The 21,803-nt window shown below is 44.4% G+C and overlaps 2 protein-coding genes and 1 pseudogene across 2 annotated transcripts; all 3 read left to right on the forward strand.

The window, feature by feature from the left end:
• Positions 1-3,835: 3,835 nt before the first annotated feature.
• LOC115588125 (zinc finger BED domain-containing protein 1-like) lies at positions 3,836-5,636 on the forward strand. The gene is made up of 3 exons (XM_030428510.1): positions 3,836-4,650; positions 4,965-5,202; positions 5,259-5,636. The coding sequence occupies exons 1-3, from the start codon at positions 3,836-3,838 to the stop codon at positions 5,634-5,636; spliced, it is 1,431 nt and encodes a 476-aa protein (XP_030284370.1).
• A 3,166-nt stretch (positions 5,637-8,802) lies between these two features.
• Positions 8,803-10,214, forward strand: LOC115587663 (trace amine-associated receptor 1-like; annotated as a pseudogene).
• A 6,101-nt stretch (positions 10,215-16,315) lies between these two features.
• Positions 16,316-21,491, forward strand: LOC115587665 (trace amine-associated receptor 1-like). Its single transcript, XM_030427591.1, has 3 exons — positions 16,316-16,401; positions 16,577-17,071; positions 21,455-21,491. The coding sequence occupies exons 1-3, from the start codon at positions 16,316-16,318 to the stop codon at positions 21,489-21,491; spliced, it is 618 nt and encodes a 205-aa protein (XP_030283451.1).
• Positions 21,492-21,803: the final 312 nt, after the last annotated feature.

Below are 21,803 nucleotides of genomic sequence, written 5' to 3' on the forward strand. Positions count from 1 at the left end.
TCCAGACTGGACTACTGTAACGTACTTTACTCTGGTATCAGCAGGCAAAACATCCAAAGACTGCAGCTGATACAAAATGCTGCTGCTTGGTTTTTAACACGTACTAAGAGATGTGACCACATTACACCAATCCTTGCTGCTCTTCACTGGTTACCTGTGAGTTTTAGAATTGATTTTAAGATTTTGCTGCTTGTTTTCAAAGCCCTGAATGGTCAGGCTCCTGCCTATACTTATGATCTGCTGACTCCTTATGAGCCTGATGGCCGCCTGAGATCCTCCAGCAGGGCCCTTCTAATGGTTCCAAAATCTCGACTTGTCACTAAAGGTGACCAGGCCTTTGCTGTCAGCTATGGAACTCCCTGCCTAGAGATCTCAGGCAGGCTTACTCAGTGTCCCCTTTTAAATCCCTTCTTAAAACTCACTTTTATCTTATGGCTTTTTCTTAATTGTTGGTATTGTTGTAACTATTTTAATTATTCTATATGTTTTATCTTTGTTTGGATTTTTAACTCATTATGTTATCTGTTTTATTGTAAAGCACTTTGTCTCCTGTCCTACAACACCTCTACAACCTGAGCCTTGGTCAGAAGAGAATACCGGTGCTTTGGAAGACTTCCTGCCTGGTTCCTGTTCCAAAGAAGTCGACACCATCAAACCTCAATGACTATCGACCAGTGGCCCTCACATCTTACGTCATGAAGGTGCTGGAGAGACTGGTTTTGGCCAACCTGAGGCCGCAGATGAGAGCCCTGCTAGACCCTCTGCAATTTGCTTACCAGCCCCACTTGGGAGTTGATGACGCTGTCATCTACCTGCTGCAACGAGCCCATTCGCACCTGGATGGTGGAGGCGGTACTGTGAGAATCGCATTCTTTGATTTCTCTAGTGATTTTAACACCATTCAGCCACTGCTACTGGGGGAGAAGCTGCGGGTGATGGGTGTAGACGACACAATGATCTCCTGGATTACTGACTACCTGACAGGCAGGCCACAGTTCGTCCGTATGGGCAGTGTTCTGTCTGATGCTGGTGGTTAGTGATACAGGAGCTCCACAGGGGACTGTACTGTCTCCTTTCCTGTTCACCTTATACACCACTGACTTTCAGTACAACACCGGGTCGTGTCACCTGCAAAAGTTTTCTGACGACTCGGCTGTTGTTGGGTGTATAAGTGAGGGACAGGAGGAGGAGTACAGGGCACTGGTAGACAACTTTGTGGAGTGGACTGGACAGAATCACCTGCGGCTGAACATCAGCAAGACCAGAGAGATGGTGATAGATTTCAGGAGGAAGAGGAAGACGGCTTTTCAACCTCTGTGCATTCTGGGAAAGGATGTGGAGGCGGTGGAGGATTACAAGTACCTGGGTGTTACCATCAACCACAGACTGGACTGGAGATCTAACACTGAAGCTGTTTACAAGAAGGGGATGAGCAGACTTTACTTCCTGAGGAAGATGAGATCCTTCAACGTGTGCAGCAAGATGTTGATGATCTTTTATCAGTCTGTGGTGGCCAGTGTACTTTTCTTTGCTGTGGTTTGTTGGGGAAGCAGCATTGGAGCCAGCGACACCAACAGACTCAACTAAATGATCAGGAAGGCTGGCTCTGTGATTGGCTGCAAACAGGACACTCTGGAGGCTGTGGTGGAGAGGAGGACACTGAAAAAACTGTTATCCATCATGGATAATCCTCTCCACCCTCTCCAACTCACACTGGTCAGACAGCGGAGCACCTTCTCTGGAAGGCTGCTTCAGCTTCGCTGTCGTAGCAACAGATACAGGAAATCTTTCCTGCCACAATCCATCACTTTATACAACAACTCTCTCACCTCTGCCTGACAGAGAACTCTGGTCTCTCTTCTGTTTTCTTGTATATATTATTGTTGTTATAGTATATTTTGCATATTTTGTTTTGTTGTATATATTATTATTGTTTATTGTTAATAGCACACTGTGCACTGTATATATACACTATGTATATATTGGATTCTATTTATGTTATGTACAAAGTGTTTTATTTGCGGACCCACTACTGCTGTAACAAAATAATTTCCCAGTCTGGGATCATTAAAGTAATTCTATCTATCTATCTATCTATCTATCTATCTATCTATCTATCTATCTATCTATCTATCTATCTCGTTTTTGAAAAGTGGTATAGAAATAAAGCTGTTGTTGTTGTTATTATTATTATTATTATTATTATTATTATTTTTAACATTGTGGGAAAGTTTTAGAAAAAACATTATGTAATCGGAGGCCCTAAAAACATGCCAAAAACATGTTCTAAATGTTGCCTTAAGAATGCTCTTCCTTTGCTATTTTGTAACATTGTGGGAATGTTTTATAAAAGAACATTCTATATGTTACCTCACCCAACATCACCAAAACATCTTCAGAGGGCTGCACTAAAACTTCTGCACTAATTCTTCCTTTCTTAACATTTAACGTTACAGGAACATTATTTGAAACGAAACATCCTGAAAATGTTCTTTGAACATTAGATAAAAACATTTTTTAAAACATAATAAAAACTTGTAGGGAATGTTGGCCAATGTTGTGGGAACATTCCCTGCTAGCTGGCTTTAGACTGACACAGCTGTAATTTTCTCGCCCAGCACACACATTGTTTCCAAAATGGATGTACCTGCGTCCACCTGTGCGCCCCTTGGCATGTTGGTCTTAAAATGAGGTGTGGTCAGGCGCTATGATGGCGGATTGCTGTCTTGAGGCAGCAGAAAGTGACTGTGCCATGGATTAGTGATGGCTCGGTCACGAACGAATAAGTTCGAACGAACAACTCTTAAACGCGAACGAACTGAACTGATTCCCCGTTTCACTTCTCTCTCGTTCGTTCGTTCGTTCTCACTCACAGACCAGTCCCTGTGCGCTGTTCATCCGAGTGGTGAGGAGGAGGACTGAGTGCCGGCCAATCGTATGCTGAGTCTGGGACACTGTCATCGAATTTTAGCCAATGAGAAACGGGAAAGCATAGCAACCGTTTCCATGGAATAAAAACATTTCATTTCGTCTTCGTTCAGTCAGTCAGTCACCCTTATCTTATGATAATAGTTTACAATATTAACAATACCACTTTTACATTTGAATATCAGTGAGGGGGGGGGGGGGCATTCCCGCTGCTTTTTAGTAGTCTAAGTCAAACTTAAACTCGAGATGGGGGTAGGGGGCATTTTGATCCTGAAGCGTATTCATTTAAGGACATGACATCATGCATACATTTAATAAAACTGTTGAATGAGTCATTAGGGCCATTAAATACTTAACACAATTAATGAGACACAGTGTTGTATTTGCTATTACACATTTATTAACACCCATCCACCCCCCCAACCCCAGTTGGTCTGTCAAGAAGGCATCTTGACCTTCACCCTGCAGAAAATAACAGATACAATACTACAAAGCAGATAGCAATTAGCTTAGCAATTAGCATAGTTATTAGCATAGTACTTACAGAAAATGACAGGAAGAAAAAAGAGCGCGATATGGACTTATTTTAGTCAAAGAACAGAGGGTACAATATGTACTTGTACTATCTGTAAGGCCAACAAATCATTTAAAGGAGGGTCCATTGCCAGTTTGCACCGGCACCTGAAGACGAAGCACCCTGGGGTCCGGCCGTTTGAGGTTAGGAGAGAGGAGGAGGCACCATTTGAGGAACCATCAGAGGAGTCACCTGCCAGAGCCCGCTCCCAACCGTCTTCAGGGGACTCTAGGGGGCAGAGGTCAGTCTATGGGGCAAACTAGGCTGACCCAGTTTATGTCGAAGCTGATGACACCACAGCGCCAGAAAACCCTGGACGAAAAACTGGCAAAGATGGTGATCTGGGACCTACAGCCATTTTCTATTGTGGAGGACAGGGGCTTCAGGGCCTTTACAAAGACCCTTGATCTCTCCTACACCCTGCCAGGTAGGAAGACCCTCTCCAAGATCCTGGTTCCCCAACTGTACACCAGCTGTCATGACAGTGTCAAGGAGAGGGTGGGACATCCTGCAGCTGTGTGTCTCACAACCGACTGGACATCCAGGACAACCCAGAGCTACATGTCCATGACCTGCCATTTCTTGGAAGATTATGACATGGTCAGCTGTCTCCTGGACTGTTTTCAGTTCAGCGAGCGTCACACAGCTGACAATTTGTCCGATCATCTGATGAGGATTACGCGGGAGTGGGAGATCCAGGACAAGGTGGTAGCCTGCGTGTCAGATGGAGCATCAAACATCACCCTGGCGATTCAAAAGTGTGGGTGGAAACACCTACATTGTTTTGCCCATACCCTAAATTTGATCGCAAGGGGGGGGTTGAAAAACCTGTCAGAAACATTGGAGAAGGTCAAACATGTAGTGGACCACTTCCACCGAAGCTCTGTGTCTGCAGAGAAGCTGAGGGACACACTGGCGCAAATGGGCCTGCCAGACTTAAAGCTTCTACAAGATTGCCCCATCCGCTGGAACTCCACCTTCATCATGCTCGAATGTTTTGCCAAGCTGAAGGATGCCATTATCACCACCCTGGCTTTGGTGAATTCAGCCATGACCGCGTTAACGCACACGGAGTGGGAGACCATTGAGGAGGCTTGCGAGGTGCTGCAGCCATTCGAGGAAGTCACAGAGGAGATCAGTGGGGAAAGGTATGAAAAACATATATAAATAATTCAATTCATTCAGGCATTATAAATAAATTACAGATAAATATTAAAATACATACATAGTAATTAAATAGATAAATGCATAGTGTTTAAATAAATAGATAAATACATGGTAAAAAAAGAGTGGGACATTGTATACATTGTAATTAAATAGATTAATTAATTAATACAATGAATAAATAAATAGATAAATACATTCATACAATTAATAAATATTTCATAAACACATTTTAAAAAAGTTCCCCGTAGATGATCTCACCCACTGTAACTGTGTCCTTTCTGTGTCTTTTCTGTAGCCACGTGACTGCCTCCAAAATAAATATCTTGTCAAGCGGTCTGCAGAGGCTTACTGCATGTCACCTGAGGACTGGCCACTTCAAGCAGCCAGTGGTGGTGTCCCTTCTCTCTGCGCTCAATTCTGAGATGGCCAAGCGTTTTCACAGAATTGAGTTCACTTCCTTGCTGGAAGAATGCTCAATCCTCGACCCCAGATTCAAGAGGAAGGCCTTTTCCAATGAGCAGGCAGCCAACGAGGCAATACAAAGCTTACGCATGCTGCAGCACAGGTGATCCTTTCAAATCCACCACAGGAGGAAGCTCTGGTGGAACAAGGAGCTGCTGGTGGACAACCCAGAGAAGAGAGCATGGTCTGGGGAGACTTTGATGTGCAGGTCTCGGGTCTCGTGAGTCACATCAGTGCCAACACAGAAGCCACTCTCGAGGTCCGGTCCTTCCTCCAAGAGGCACTGATCCCCAGGTCCAGCAATCCACTGACGTGGTGGAAAAGCAGATGCGTCATCTACCCGAGGCTGACTCATCTGATGATGGAAAAATTGTGCGTTGTCGCGACATCTGTTCCATCAGAGCGCGTGTTCAGCAAGATGGGGCAGCTCATTTCGGAGAAGCGCAGCCGTCTGTCTGCCTCCAAGGTTCAGAAGCTCATGTTCTTCAATGCAAACCTTGAGTGAGCAGCCAGTGTTCTCCTGTTCTCCAGCTCTCCAAAGGTTCCTGTGTTAGGGTTCATCACTGTTGATGTCAAAAGACACATAAGTTCAATTGCAATGTTCAATAATCATTACAACTATTTTTAATTCAAATCTAATTGATCTCAGAATGATTTCATAGTCAAAAAAATTTATGTTCAAGTCTGTGTGTTCCACAGTAGACGGTAGCTCATTCAGTTTTGAGGAATATGGCCTAAGGTGATCAAATTTGTTACATTGACTTTGATTAAGTAATCAATATACTACTCTTACGTTCTTAATAGGGTAACTTGTAACCATATCAAATTGCATTCCCAAAGTCACATACTGGAGCTGAGTGCTGAATAAATGGCACAGACTGTTTTGTGGTCAATGGCAGATATTGTCTTTTGCTCCTCTTAACACATTTTCAACAATACATTCAAGTGGTTGTCATGATCCAGCCTAGAGTTTAGATTCTCCGCCCAAGCCCGACCCGAACTTGATCAAGCATTTGTGGTAAATTATTTATTTAGCTATTTTCAACAACTCAAAATGCTGACTGTATTTCCAGAAAACATGCATCTCTCTCCTCCCTTCATTGCTGTTTGTGTCGCTGCGTGGTTCTACAGGTGACTTGCCCTCATCCTGAAAACGTGACTTGTCGGACAGGTGACATCACTCCCCGAGACGCAAAATATATATTTTTACTGAGGAAAATGAAAAAAATAAGGTAACGCACAGTGACTTGAATAAGTAACTTTAATCTGATTACTGGTTTGGAAATATTAAGGCGTTTTTCATTAATGAAAAAAGTGGTTAGATTAATGCGTTACTAAGTGTTGAAACGTGTTATCGGCATCACTGATTGTGTAGCTTAAGTGCAACATGGAGCTTGAAAACGTAAAGAAAAAATAAAAACAGGAGAATTAACTTTGAGCAAGTTTGGAGGAAAGTTGGAGGTATGGAACCATGTTAAACAAGTCGCGAGCAGTGACAACATATGTGTCGGCTTTGTCCAGTGCGTTAAGTTCGGCACTTCAATTCTAAACATTTCTGTAGTTCAGCTAACTGAACTGAATTGTAGTTGAGACCGTCAGTTATAACAGCCCTCGGGCTCGGGCTCGTAATTACAGTTAATGTATCGGCTTGGACACAAAGCATACGGGCTCGATTGGGCTTGGCATGTTGGAAATAACTGGGTACTCGTAGCTGGACGTAGCCCATTTATTGCCTAAGCGTCAGGCAGAACACAGTACACAAGTTCATTTCTTTAATTTTATTACGGAAAGTAACAGTCCAATGTAGCAGCTAGTCTGTCCTAGCCAACGTGAGAGTTCAGCAAGAGGTTAACTGCACATATGGTAGGCTATCTCTGAGCTAAAGAAAAGCCTCAGGTGGTTCATTACATCGTTTCCACCAGTAGCTCAATTTTTTAAATAGGCCTACAGCTGGGCTTTTTCTTGTTGGGTAGCCTGGTTTTTAATACTATTACCTGACACATTGTTTCTTTATCCCGGGTATTTTTCACAAATAAACGAACCGATATTGACTCACCTTTCAGTATAAAGTCAGCTGACGAGCAGGCGACATCCGAACATCAGGCGGTCACCAGCAGAAAGAGGTAAGGGTCACAGGTGACTGAGGCTATGATGACGTACTGCTGACGTCAGTTGCACACAGGTTTTCGTTCGTAGCTCGCTAGCTCCATCTACTGGTTGAACCAAGGAGAGGAATCAGTGAACCAGGAGAACCAATTTGGTACATCTGGCTCACTGATTCGTCTCCTGGCGTTCTCGTTAAGTGAACACTCGTTCTTGACTTGCAGGCTTTAGCCCAGAGTGATTATAGCTCGCTCGAATGGGTAATCCAGTTTGCTAAATGGGGACTTGAAACCTTTTCATGAATATAGATTTAGACTTAGACAACTTTATATCACAAGAAATTTAAATAATATTTCTGCAAAGCTTTTAAACATTGTCAGCATATTGGGTCTTTATTTCTTTATTCAGTTGCCCTTGCTAAAATTGAGCAAAAAAACAAAAAACAAAAAAAACTGAAAACAATAAATCAGCTGATTTAACCATAGTCTACCTTTTCCTTCAATACATGTCAATTTAATATGGGGGGAATATACGCATGATCCACTGTCGTGTTGTCTAAAAGTACACATAATCATGTAGTTGCAGCTATGCATTTGCCATGACCTACAGTATTATGTTGACCGTTAGCGTGATCGTTTGAGAACGAGGAGCTGAGAACTGTTTGTTACATGATTCACCGCTGAATGACGTTGTACCGGAAGCGCGACTGAACGAACGAACAAACAAACTACATGAACGATTCATCCTGCCGAACTGACCGACGGGAACTAAATCTCGACATCGAACTATGAAATCCACCTCTACCATGGATGAACAAAAAGCTGGTCTAAACCCAAAAGCACAATCAGTTTCCTGCTATTTAAAGAGCACATTAGATGCAACTAAACAGATGAGTTCATACACTCTTATTTTATGATTTCAGAGGCTGCTTTCTGTTATTTTAAAGATTTTCATGAACACGGTCATGTACTGTCTCATATGTACAAACTAAAAGCTGTAGTTATAAACTCTCTAAAGGACACAAGTTAGGAGTTTTAAGTAATCAAGCTCATCAAGTGAAGTTAATCAGCTGTTTCTTGTGCACAAATACACTTGTTAATGTAGGGATACACGTATAATTTCTGCTGCTGTGCACTGTGCTGGCGCATTATCCATTGTTCAACTAGCAAAAGGGACTTGGACACGCCCTAAATGCACTAGCTGGCTTCACTTTAGATGACCGCCATAAGCTGTCTAAATATGGCCCATTGTCTCTTCCTGCTAACAGAGACTATTACAGGTCATCTTCAGGCTTATTCTGTATTGAAATTAAGCAGTAAATACGGTTCTTCTTACCTAGTGCAAAATCATCTTAATACATCTTCAAAAGAGCCCCAAACCATGTCTGTACTCCAAATGGTTCACCGACAGCTTTTATTTTAGTTTGGGCTCGACTGGGATAGTTGTTTTGTGATCATTTTACATACATAGGAATAGGAACAAGTTCATCAGTTTTCAGCCAGGTGGGATAATGTCAAGTGCACAAAGATTAGGGCAAGAGCAACGTTTACCACTTTAGCTCAGCCAATTTGGACCTGTGACATCTGGCAGATGGCCAAATATGGAGATAAACATAAACCAAAGACATCGACATTGAGGAGGATGAACAAAGAAGTCAAAATACGTAAATCTCTATGGAGAGGAAGAAAGCAGCAGAGGTGAGGAGGAAGGAGGGCTGGGCTGGAAGGATAGTGATAAATGAGTTGTATGACAGAAAGCTTTGTTCAAAAAGCTGCCAGAGCTCAGCAGGTTCTCCTCTCTCTGGTGATGGAGACCTGGGAGGACACTGACCTCTGCTTTCCACAACTCCTCAACAGCTCCTGCAGGAAGCCAATACGTCCTCACTTTGAAACCATGCTGATTTACATTCTGCTATCCTTCATCGCTCTGCTCACTGCAGCTCTTAATCTGCTGGTCATCATCTCTATCTCCCACTTCAAGTAGACATTCACTAATTAATTAGGCTAATGAATAGTAGTAAAATGTATTGACATATTGGCCACTGTATACTGGGTGGTTTTGACAACTGTGAGAAACAGTAATCTGATCATATTTCAGTCATGTGCTCGATCTGCTGTTATCTTAAGGATGATTAATATGATAAATTCACACTGTTCTTCCTCTCCAGGCAGCTCCACACCCCCACCAACCTCCTCATCCTCTCTCTGGCTGTCTCAGATTCCGTCAGTGGCCTCCTTATGTTCTTTCAGATTCTGCTCATAGATGGCTGCTGGTTCCTCGGTGACCTCATGTGTGCCTCTGTATCAGTACCTAGCATATGTTATTTCCTCAGCTACAGTAGGAACCATGGTGCTCGTATCTGTTGACCGCTATGTAGCTATTTGTCATCCTTTGCATTACTCCAGTGAAATCACACAAAAAAGAGTTCAGGTGTGTGTTTGTCTGTGTTGGATATGCTCTGTAATTTTTCAAAGTCTGATCCTAAAGGATATATTGAAACAACCAGGCAGCTATCACTCCTGCATTGGGGAGTGTATATTTTTCATTAACTATATTGCTGGACTTGCAGATCTCACGTTTACCTTTATTGTTCCCATTACTGTTATTGTTGTTTTGTATATGAGAATATTTGTAGTGGCTGTGTCTCAGGCTCGTGCCATGCGGTCTCATATTACAGCTGTCACACAAATCAGGGAAAGTAACTGCAAAGAAATCTGAAATGAAAGCAGCCAGGACTCTTGGTGTTGTTGTAGTTTTATTTCTAATATGTCTCTGTCCATATTATTGTGTTGCTCTTACAGGCCAAGATAACATGCTCAATGCTTCATCTGCTGCCTTTGTAATATGTTTGTATTACTTTAATTCCTGTCTAAATCCTGTGGTTTATGCCTTTTGTTACCCCTGGTTAAGAAAATCAATTAAGCTCATAGTTACATTTAAGATACTGCAGCCTGACTCCTGTGAGGCGAACATACTGTAGAAAGACTCTGTATGGGCCTGAAATGAGACCCTGAGCATGAATAGACAAATGTACATGTCACGGTGAAGAGTAATTAAAAGCTACGAATAACATGTATGTCTTTGCATCGCATATGCTACAATATGATATTCTGTAAGAATGACTGAGTCGATAATAGAGAAGCAACTTCAGGTTTGTTAATTTTCCAAAACAGCATTTTTGTGGGGGTGGCTGTGTGGTAAGCACAATGAAGTAAAGAAAACTGAGTTTCCATTCCCAACCTCTAGAAGTGCTTTTTTAGATGTTATTATCCACATCTGAAGAAAATATTTGAGGTTGCTCAACTTACTCAACAAGTTGAGCAGGTACTGTTTCTTCACTGGTGATTAAGGACAGACCTTCAATGTGGCTTCAACAAACCATTTAACAAGTTGGACAAAAGAGTACATTTTAAAAAAGAAAAAAAACATCCCATCTCTGAGGTTTTGTTTCTCAGCCTCATTACTTTTTAAATAGCAAAACGTTTACTGCGTTATCCTATAAAAACAACACTCAATCCTTAAATATATAACGGAATGGAACAGAACAAAATGATTTAAGCACTGTGATATATTGTTAGTATGTTGCCTACTAAGCCATGCAAGTAGAATGAGTTCAGAATCTTAACTAATCTTAACTTAATTATAGATTGATTGCCATGAAAGTTTTGATTGGATTTGAGGTCCCTATAGGAGGAAGTGTGTTGACTGCAGATCCCCTAACTTCAACTCAAATGTCAGCAGTAGTTTGACATCGTGGCATTTAGTGAAATCTCTTGATAACCATGAGAATTATTTTCTTGCATTCGATTTAATGACTAAGATCACCATAGGATATAAGCCATTTTATTTGAAATGGCTAAAAGTTAGTTAGATAGATAGATAGATAGATAGATAGATAGATAGATAGATAGATAGATAGATAGATGGGGAAATTAGATCATAATAGCAGCAGGTACATTCAAGTACAAATACAATCAAAATATAAGGCAAGGCAAGGCAAGTTTATTTGTAAAGCACAGTTCAGACAGAAGGCAACTCAAAGTGCTCCCCAGGACCATATAAATAACAGTAAAAGAAATTAAAAATTGCACATTTAAATTGCATACCTTTTTAAAACAAGTATCTAGTGGACTTCATGCATACTACACAATCGTTTTTAACTTATCTCCACTCCAATTACTCCTCATCTCCTGACACGAACCCTTTTTTTGCAAAGTCCAATTTCATCAGGGCTCTGCCTGTCCAGAGTCCTGAGATTGTTTTTCTCAAGGTAAACACCCAGTATACAGTGGCCAATCTGATGTAGGTACTGTGTGCTATAGGCCATTTTTCGGCCTTGGTCTTCTTGTAGCTAGGTATGCATCCAAATTAATCACCAGGGGGTGTTGCTTTTTAAGGTTCGGCCATCCACCTGTTGTCCTTGGCGCCCTGCATTGTATTGACCACAGACTGCACAGACTTTGAGGCCAAGGCTCTCTCTAGCCCCAGAGTATGATGAGATTGTGAAACTCATTCATGTTGGAGGAAGGTTACGGCGGAGTGACCAACTGGAGCAGAAGCTGTTAACCCGGTGATTCTGGATCCTCGCCATTGAGTGACTTACCTCATTATCCAAGATACTTATAAGGATCTTCACCATCCTGGAGCAGAGCGACTGCTTGCAGAGCTACGTTGCAAATACTGGACACTACATGGCTGTGAGGCAGTTAGATGGCATCAGCGCTACTGATCTGACTGTCAGAGGTGGAGAACCACTCCAACAGTGCCAAAAATGGCAGATCTACCTCCAGCCAGACTGAAACTTATGAAACCCCCTTCTTTTCAACAGGTATGGACTGTTTTGGGCCCTTTACTGTAAAGTTTGGCTGTCGCCATGAGAAGAGATGGGGCATAGTATTTACGTGTCTCACCACTCGTGCAGTGCACTTAGATGTGCTTTCTATCTTGGATACAGACTCCTTCCTGATGGCCCTCCGTCGCTTTATTGCAAGAGTCAAACAGGCTTAGCTCCTGTCTGATCAGGTTACTAATTTTTAAGGAGGAGAGAGAGAACTTCAGGAAGTGGAGGGGATTTTAAACTCCAAGCCCTTTGGCTATGTGTCAACAGATGCAGCAGATGCTGATCCAGTGACCCCTAACTTGCTCCTCATGGGGCGGCTGGACCCCTTGCTTCCATAGGCTATATATGGAGAGACTGAGATGCTGAGCCGGCACCGCTGGAGACATAGTCAGGTTTTGGCCGATCAGTTTTGGAGGTGCTTCATTCGACACTATCTTCCCACTCTGCAAACTTGCTCTAAATGGCACAAAGATTTGGCCCAGCCCCAGCTTCAACCTGGAACCATAGTTATGATAGTGGACCCCCAGCTGCCAAGAGCACTTTGGCCAATTGGCCACATCAACCAAGTCATCCCAGGACGGGATATTAGAGTCAGGACTGCAGTGGTCAAGGTCAAAGACAAGACCTACACCAGACCGGTCGCTCGTCTTGTTGCCCTGCCTGCCAACCCAGACACTGATAATGTCTGTCCTCCTTAAGGTGACAAATTTGATGGACAAATTTAGTTGCGGCTGCGTTGAAGGACAGATATAGAAGAGGTAAATAACAGGCAGAACTGCGCCCCCTGCTGTCTAAAGGAGCCTCCACAGAGTGGGTCGATGCAGCAGGTAGACATGAGCCAGAGAGAGAAAGAGAGACTGTTGTTGGATTATCAGCGTTGCCGCTTCTGTTGGGAGTTGGGACCTTGACAGTGTGCGTTAAAAGACCAGTGAGTGTGATGTTTCTGGTTGTTTATTGCTTTATGTTATTCCTTAGAGCTTACATATTTTGATAATCCGGCAAGTTAGCTCATTAATGCTAATAGTTGCTAATAGTAAGAAGTCTCTCACGTGTATATGTTTGTATTATTACTGTATATTACTGGTTGTAAGTAGGGATGTCCCGATCAGGTTTTTTTTACCCCGATCCCGATCCGAGTCATTTAATATTTAGTATCTGCCGATACCGAGTCCCGATCCGATACTTGGCCTTAACTAATATTTTCCTAGATAATACAGCTGTATTAAGAAAAAAAGTACCTGCATCCAAGCTGTTCCTTAATAGGTTTTTATTATTTTGTTGAAACAAAGCATATACTTTAATATAGCTCTTAATTATTCTGCATATGCTATTACAACATTGGCCTCCACCTTCCTTGTGTTAGCAGGTGAGTGTGTGATGCTGCATTGTGACAGCAGACCCTCGTGTACAGCCAGCTGAAGTGTGTGTGAGACGCAGCTCACGCTTGGTACCTCCATATAATCCTTTGCTTATTTCATGTACTTTACGTTGTCACATAAAATGACGTGGACACGTTGCTTGTCTATTAACGCGTTCAGCATCTCCTGGATTGCCTGCTTTACATGCTGTATGAGACCCACGAAACTAGTGCGCATATACTGGCATGTTGTAACTCGAAAGTGGAATAAATGTAATGCAGAGATGGTAGGGCATACCGGGGATTCAAAAACTCCAGGTGACGAAGAAAACCCTGATCCCCTATTACGGAGATGAGCTGGTTTTCCAGAGCGATTAATTTGATGACCCTCTCTGTATTATTTGTGGACATGTCGCTGAAGATATTTCTCATAACTGAAAGTATCTGCGACTGTTTGCTGCTTTGGTCTCCTTGCCTGTACTCTCGAGTGAACACGTTGTATTCTTTGAGTTTTTGTTTTGTATATGCTGTATCAAATGAGTAGTACAATGCAGCTCCGCGAAACGGCCGTATAGCAGATGTTACATGTCGCCGTTGGACTGCTTTCGCTTTCTAATTGACGTTATTTCCACACGGCAGACACTTTATTCACAGGTTTTCACAGAGTAACACCACGCGCGCGTCTGTGTTCCGCCACAAATTGTGCTCTGACGTTAAAAAAAAAAAAGAAAAAGAAAAAAAAAAATCGGGCTTGGGTCCACGTTCAAAACTGCCGATTCCGATCAGCGGAAAAATGCCCAGATCGCCTCCGATCCCGATCCTACAGATCGGATCGGGACATCCCTAGTTGTAAGTAAGCTGAACGATTCATTCTTTACCATTCCTGGAACTGTATAGTCAATAATGTATATGCTGTTCTGATAACTGTTGCTTTTTATTCTCTGTTACAGAACCACACACACACACACACACACACACACACACACGCCTTCCATATGTGGCGGGCGGTTAGGAGATTTGACCAGGAAACTGGTATAATTAAGGAGCCAACAACGCCACCTTGGGAGGTCACCAAGGAATAATAACAGAGCAACAGAGAGAGGGAGAGCATAGGACCCCTACCTGTCTTTATAGGTTGCCTGTCTGCAATGATTGGCTGTCAATCACAGAGTCAACATACGGGACCACAGAACTGGAGCAGAATATACTGCAGCCCCATTCTGCTACACATACATCATTTACACACATTTCACCCACACACACTCATTTGTCACACTCACACCCTCAACCATTCTTAATCGGCAATAAAGAAACTAAAAGGAACATCTGGACTTGTGTATTCTAACTGATCACAAGTGATTCAATCCAGTTAACTATACAGTCCTTACAATAAACCAACACAACAGCCCCCCTCTCGGATATCTCCGGGAAGAGGAGCGGGGAATGATCATGATCATTTCATCTTCAAGATGGTGCCATGCCAATAGCAGCCTATCATAGCAGCTCCCAGTACATCATAGTTTTTATTCAGTTTTTATTGTGTTTTTAGCTTGTTTATTTTTTGTAATTGTTCACTGTACTGTGGATTTATACACAATCCACACATCAAGGTGCCTTTTCACCAGTTTGGATATCTCCTTGTTACTTTTTTGTGCTTGGGTGTCTCCTGATGACTGTAAGCCATGCCGGCTATACAGCCGGCATTTTATACAATCGCAAGCAGCTGATCGCTCTGAGGCCCCCAACCCTCTTAGCCAGGGAGAGACCCACCCACTTAGGAACTAAGGAGGTGACGGCGAAGCTGCAGAGTGGGTTAAATGGAGAGGAAGAGTAGGAAGTTTAAACCCTGCGTCTCTGCAGTTACTATGGGAAATGTATGTCCCTGACAGATAAGATGGATGAACTGGAAGTGCTCGCCAGGACTGCAGCCCTTACAGGGATGTACTGTCTCATATGTACAACCTAAAAGCTGTACTTATTAACTCTCTAAAGGAAACAAGTTAGGAGTTTCAAGTAATCAAGTTGATCAAGTGAAGTTAATCAGCTGTTTCTTGTGCACAAATACACTTGTTAATGTAGGGATACACATATAATTTCTGCTGCTGTGCTCTGTGCTGGCGCATTATCCATTGTTCAACTAGCAAAAGGGACTTGGACACGCCCTAAATGCACTAGCTGGCTTCACTGTAGATGACCGCCATAAGCTGTCTAAATATGGCCCATTGTCTCTTCCTGCTAACAGAGGCTATTACAGGTCATCTTCAGGCTTATTTTGTATCAAAATTAAGCAGTAAATACGGTTCTTCTTACCTAGTGCAAAATCATCTTAATAAACTTTCAAAAGAGCCCCAAACCATGTCTGTACTCCAAATGGTTCACCGACAGCTTTTATTTTAGTTTGGGCTCGACTGGGATAGTTGTTTTGTGATCATTTTACACTCATTTCAGGGAATAGGAACAAATTCATCAGCGTTTGGCCAGATGGGATAATGTCAAGTGCACAAAGAGCAAGAATGTACTCTCACAAAGAGCAACATTTACCACTTTAGCTCAGTCAACATGGACCTGTGACATCTGGCAGATGGCCAAATATGGAGATAAACATAAACCAAAGACATCAACAATGAGGAGGATGAACCAAGAAGTCAAAATACGTTAATCTCTATTGAGAGGAAGAAAGCAGCAGAGGTGGGGAGGAAGGAGGGCTGGGCTGAAAGGATAGTGATAAATGAGTTGTATGACAGAAAGCTTTGTTCAAAAAGCTGCCAGAGCTCAGCAGGTTCTCCTCTCTCTGGTGATGGAGACCTTAAGGGGAACTGACCTCTGCTTTCCACAACTCCTCAACAGCTCCTGCAGGAAGACAACACGTCCTCACTTTGACACCATGCTGATTTACATTCTGCTGTCCTTCAGCTCTCTGCTCACTGCAGCTCTTAACCTGCTGGTCATCATCTCTATCTCGCACTTCAAGTAGACATTCACTAATTTATTTAACTAATGAATAGTAGTCAAATGTAGTCATATTGGCCACTGTATACTGGGTGGTTTTGACAATTGTGAGAAACAATAACTGATCATATTTGTGCTTGATCTGCTGTTATCTCAATGATTAATATGATACATTCATGCTGTTCTTCCTCTCCAGGAACCTCCACACCCCCACCAACCTCCTCATCCTCTCTCTGGCTGTCTCAGATTTCTTCGTTGGCCTCCTTATGTTCTTTCAGATTATGCTCATAGATGGCTGCTGGTTCCTCGGTGACCTCATGTGTACCCTGTATCAGTATGTAGCATATGTTATTTCCTCAGCTTCAGTAGGAACCATGGTGCTCATATCTGTTGACCGCTATGTAGCTATTTGTCATCCTTTGCATTACTCCAGTGAAATCACACAAAAAAGAGTTCAGCTGTGTATTTGTCTGTGTTGGATATGCTTTGTAATTTTTCAAAGTCTGATCTTGATGGATGTATTGAAACAACCAGGCAGCTATCACTCCTGCATTGGAGAGTGTACATATTTCCTTAACTACATTGCTGGACTTGCAGATCTCACTTTTTCCTTCATTGTTCCCATTACTGTTATTGTTGTTTTGTATATGAGAATATTTGTAGTGGCTGTGTCTCAGGCTCGTGCCATGCGGTCTCATATTACAGCTGTCACACAATCAGGGAAAGTAACTGCACCGAAATCTGAAATGAAAGCAGCCAGGACTCTTGGTGTTGTTGTAGTTTTATTTCTAATATGTCTCTGCCCATATTACTGTGTTGTTCTTACAGGCCAGGATAACTTGCTCAATGCTTCATCTGCTGCCTTTGTGTTTTGGTTGTATGATTTTAACTCCTGTCTAAATCCTGTGGTTTATGCCTTTTGTTACCCCTGGTTAAGAAAATCAATTAAGCTCATAGTTACATTTAAGATACTGCACCCTTACTCCTGTGAGGCAAACATACTGTCAAAACACTCTGTATTGGGTCTGAAATGAGACCCTAAGCATGAATAGACAAATGTAGATGTACACCGTGAAGAGTAATTAAAAGCTGCAAATAACGTGTGTCTTTGCATTGCTTATGCTACAATATGATATTCTGTAAGAATGACTGAGTCGATAACAGAGAAGGAACTTCAGGTTTGTTAATTTTCCAAAACAGCATTTTTGTGGTGGTGGCTGTGTGGTAAGCGCAATGAAGTGTAGAAAACTGAGTTTCCATCCCCAACCTCTAGAAGTGCTTTTTCAGACGTTATTATTCACATCTGAAGAAAATATTTGAAGTTGCTCAATTCTGTGGGTCCGTGACCCCCAGAGTTGAGCAGGTACTGTTTCTTCACTGGTGATTAAGGACAGACCTTCAATGTGTCTTCAACAAACCATTCAACAAGTTAGAGTACATTTTAAAAAAGAATAAAATCCATCCCATCTCTGAGGGATTGTTTCTCAGCCGCATTACTTTTTGAATAGCACATTTATTAAGTTATCCTATAAAAACAACACTCAATCACTAAATATATACAATTCAGTTAAACTAACTCCTCCAAATCATAGCTAAACAAACATTTTTGCCCCATACAGCCTTTAAGTTAAACACAAAATGATTTAAGAACTGTGATATATTGTTAGTATGTTGCCTACCAAGCCATGCAAGTAAAATGAGTTCAGAACCTTAATAATTATAGATTGACTGCAATAAAAAGTTTGGATTGGATTTGAGGTCCCAAGAGGAGGAAGTGTGTTGACTGCAGATCCCCTAACTTCACCTCAAAGTAGTAGTTTGACATTTGTGGCTTTTAGTGAAATCTCTTTATTTATTGATTCAGACATGTTAAAGACAAAATAAGACAATACAATGAGTTTATTAATAATATAACAATAATAATAATAATACAAAAGTAAACAAGCTTTGAGAACATCAGGCATACAGCAAATCACTAAATACCACCAGAGAAAAGCAAATAAAAATTTCATGTCCGAAAAGGAGCAGGAAGGAAGTGTGAACTTATCGAGTCCTACTCCTTTTTTATATCTATATTTAGTTTTTACTTTATAATCATTCTTGTGAAATCAAAGATTCAGATCACATAGATAATAAATAAGATGTTCTTAAATAACAAAACCACCTACGCATCCTATTCCATCATGTATCCTTTCAGTATATTGTCTTTGAACATTCATTTGAACATATTTAATAATGTACATGTTTTCAGTTCCTTGATACAATTATTCCATAATGTGACTAATTTGACTGTAATACAATGATATTTTGTGTTTGTTCTTATGAGTTGTTTCTTGATTATATTGGTTTGCCTCAGGCTTTATTTTTGGCTTTATACATAATTTGAGCTGTTTTGAAATTGACCATGTGAGCTTCACCGCTCACGCTCGCTCGGGGGGGGGAGGGAAAGGAGGCAGGAAGCCGGCGCTGCTGCTTAATAAGAGTGCTTTATTGTTGAGCACGGGCAGAAAGTAAATGAAAGTAAGTAAAACAAAGGAACAGCCGTCACCCTGACGACTGTGGCTTGGGTTCTCGGTCCTTCTGCGGCCCGTCTCTTGTGTTCCGGCAGCCGATAGGGTCGTGACCGCACTGTCACACCCGGGGATGTTTCAATGTGGTGGTGTATGAGGCTGGTGCGCCCTGGCAGGGGAGAGAACACATCAGCAAAACGCCGCTGCAACGAGGCCACGTCTGCCCTCTGGCTCGGTGAGAGATGGTCATCAACGGGGACCGGCGCTGACTGGTTTGAGTTAGCCACCTCCGGCCCCATCTCATCCCTCTCGATCACCGTGGTAGCCAGGGAGACAGCCGTCACCTCCCTCCATGCTTTAAGGAGGTTGAGGTGGTAAATTTGTGTGGCCCCGCCCCGGTCAGAACGCACCACCTCATAATCAACCTCCCCCACTCGCCGTGTGACCACAAAGGGCCCTTGCCACTTGGCGAGCAATTTGGAGCTAGATGATGGGAGCAATACAAGCACTTTATCTCCCGGTGAAAACTGTCTAAGTTTTGCCCCCCTGTTGTACAGCCGCTGTTGACGTTCCTGGGCCTGGAGCAAATTCTCCCGTGATAACCGACCCAGTGAATGGAGTTTTGCTCTCAGGTCCAGGACGTGCTGCACCTCGTTTTTGCTGGTGCTTGGACCCGTCTCCCAGCTTTCCTTAACCAGGTCCAAGACACCCCGTGGTTTCCTGCCAAACAGGAGTTCAAAGGGAGAAAATCCCGTGGAGGCCTGGGGCACCTCCCGTACTGCAAACAACAGAGGGTCCAACCATTTATCCCAATTACGGCTATCCTCGTGCACAAACTTACGAATCATGTTCTTTAGTGTCTTGTTAAACCGCTCCACCAGCCCGTCAGTCTGGGGATGGTACACACTAGTCCGGATTGAATGGACGCCCAATAATTCATAGAGTTCGCGTAGTGTACGTGACATGAATGACGTGCCCTGATTAGTCAGAATCTCTTTCGGGATCCCAACTCGGGAGATAACTTGAAACAGTGCCTGCGCAATGCTCTTTGCAGAAATATTACGCAGGGGCACCGCCTCGGGATAGCGCGTTGCATAGTCCACAAGGACTAGCACAAAGCGATATCCCCGTGCGCTCCGGTCTAATGGCCCGATGAGGTCCATGGCAATTCTATCAAACGGGACCTCAATTAGTGGTAACGGGCGCAATGGCGCTTTTGGGGTGGCCGGGGGGTTGACTAACTGACATTCGCGGCAGGAAGCACACCACCGACTTACATCCGCCCGAATGCCCGGCCAGTAAAACTGGGCCATGACCCGGTTCAGTGTTTTGTCAAACCCGAGGTGACCCGCCATGGGGTTGTGATGAGCCGCCTGGAAGATGGTTTCCCGACGGCTCTTCGGCACCAACAACTGAGTGAGTTCTTCTCCTGTCCGAGCGTCACGACTCGCTCTGTATAACCTGTCCCTAATAACAACAAAATAGGGGTGAGTGAGCGCTGTGCTAGGGTGGACCTGCATGCGACCATCAATTTTCATCACTTGGTCGAACGCATGGCGGAGGGTCTCATTCCGAGACTGCTCCAGTGGAAAATCTTCCATGGGGGCTATCGTCGGGGCCGCCGGAGCCAGCGGTGCTGGCCCCCTCGGCCCCGCGCCCCCCCCAGCCGTGTCAGGAGGTGGCACCCCCGCCTCACCGCTAAGCACCGCACACCACTCACATTCCCCTGACTTACGTGACCGCGCCCTCAGAGTTTCCCCCGCTAAACTAGCAAACCCCGGCCAATTCGTGCCCAAGATCAGAGGGTGCGTGAGGCGAGTACTAACTCCAGCCCTGACTCTATGCTTTTTCCCTTTAAAATACATTTTTAGAGTCACCACCGGATAATCGTGGACATCACCATGCACACACCTCACCCGCACCCACGATGCCTCCAGCAATGCCCCTGGTCGAACCAAGCGCTGGTGGATCATGGTCTGTTCGCAACCCGAGTCCAGCAGAGCTTGGTGTGTACCCCCCTGTATACATACCGGTATACGGTACATCCCTTCCGAACCGGGGGAGGGGGCTGGCGGCCCCGCAACCCGAACCACTTGTCCGACCTCCATGAGGGGGCACTCCGCCCGGAGATGGCCGGGCTGCCCGCACCGCCAGCACACCTGCCCCGGCGTCTGAGGAGCCCCCCGGGGTGCCGGATGGTCAGACACGTAGGCTGGGCCCTGGGGAGCAAAAGGAAGGGTGTTAGTAGCGGAGCGGAGCGGGGCGTGCTCCGGGGTTGTGTGCGTGTGTGCGTGTGGTGCAGGGTGCTGCGCGGCTGCCGTCGGGAACCTCCTCCTCGGGGCCGGGGTGGGGCGGCCCGCGGGGATCGCCGCTGGCCTGGCCTCCTCCTTCATGCTCCGCCGGGGAAGGGAGAGATGGTCCTCCGCGAGGACGATCGCGGCCTCGATGTCGGAGGGACGGTGGCACTGGACCCAATTGGAGGTGGACGAGGGTTATCCGGCGACGAACTGCTCCAGCGCCACCTGTCCAACGATGTCCTCAGCGGAGTTTGTGCCCGGCTGTAGCCAGCGCCTCGCTGCGTCGAGGAGCCGCCGCGCGTAGGAGAAGGGGCGGCCGGCCTCCTCGAATGAGAGCCCCCTGAACTGCCGTCGGTGTCCCTCTGGCGTGCTGCCTAATCGGTCCAGGATGGCTCTCTTCAGTTGCGCGAAGTCAGAGCGCGAGGCCGCCGGCAGGCTGTGCGCGGCCAGCTGCGCCACGCCGGTGAGCAGGGGGAGAAGCCGGACCGCCCTCTCCTCCTCCGGCCACCCACACGCCTCCGCCGTGCCCTCAAAGATGTCCAGGTAGGCCTCCGGATCATCCTCCGCGGTCATCCGTTGGAGGCCAATCGGCGGAGGCCGGCCCCGACTGGGCTCC

Source organism: Sparus aurata, chromosome 9, assembly GCF_900880675.1.
Source record: "Sparus aurata chromosome 9, fSpaAur1.1, whole genome shotgun sequence".
Lineage (NCBI taxonomy): Eukaryota > Metazoa > Chordata > Actinopteri > Spariformes > Sparidae > Sparus > Sparus aurata.

Bases quoted from the DNA above. Each gene is read 5' to 3' on its own strand.
- LOC115588125 (XM_030428510.1), top strand. From the start codon at position 3,836: ATGGTGATCTGGGACCTACAGCCATTTTCTATTGTGGAGGACAGGGGC. The intron at 4,651-4,964 runs GTATGAAAAACA...TCTTTTCTGTAG, and splicing joins GAGGAGATCAGTGGGGAAAG to CCACGTGACTGCCTCCAAAA. The intron at 5,203-5,258 runs GCAATACAAAGC...AATCCACCACAG, and splicing joins ATGAGCAGGCAGCCAACGAG to GAGGAAGCTCTGGTGGAACA.
- LOC115587665 (XM_030427591.1), top strand. From the start codon at position 16,316: ATGCTGATTTACATTCTGCTGTCCTTCAGCTCTCTGCTCACTGCAGCT. The intron at 16,402-16,576 runs GTAGACATTCAC...CTTCCTCTCCAG, and splicing joins ATCTCTATCTCGCACTTCAA to GAACCTCCACACCCCCACCA. The intron at 17,072-21,454 runs GTCTCATATTAC...GCCCGGCTGTAG, and splicing joins TCTCAGGCTCGTGCCATGCG to CCAGCGCCTCGCTGCGTCGA.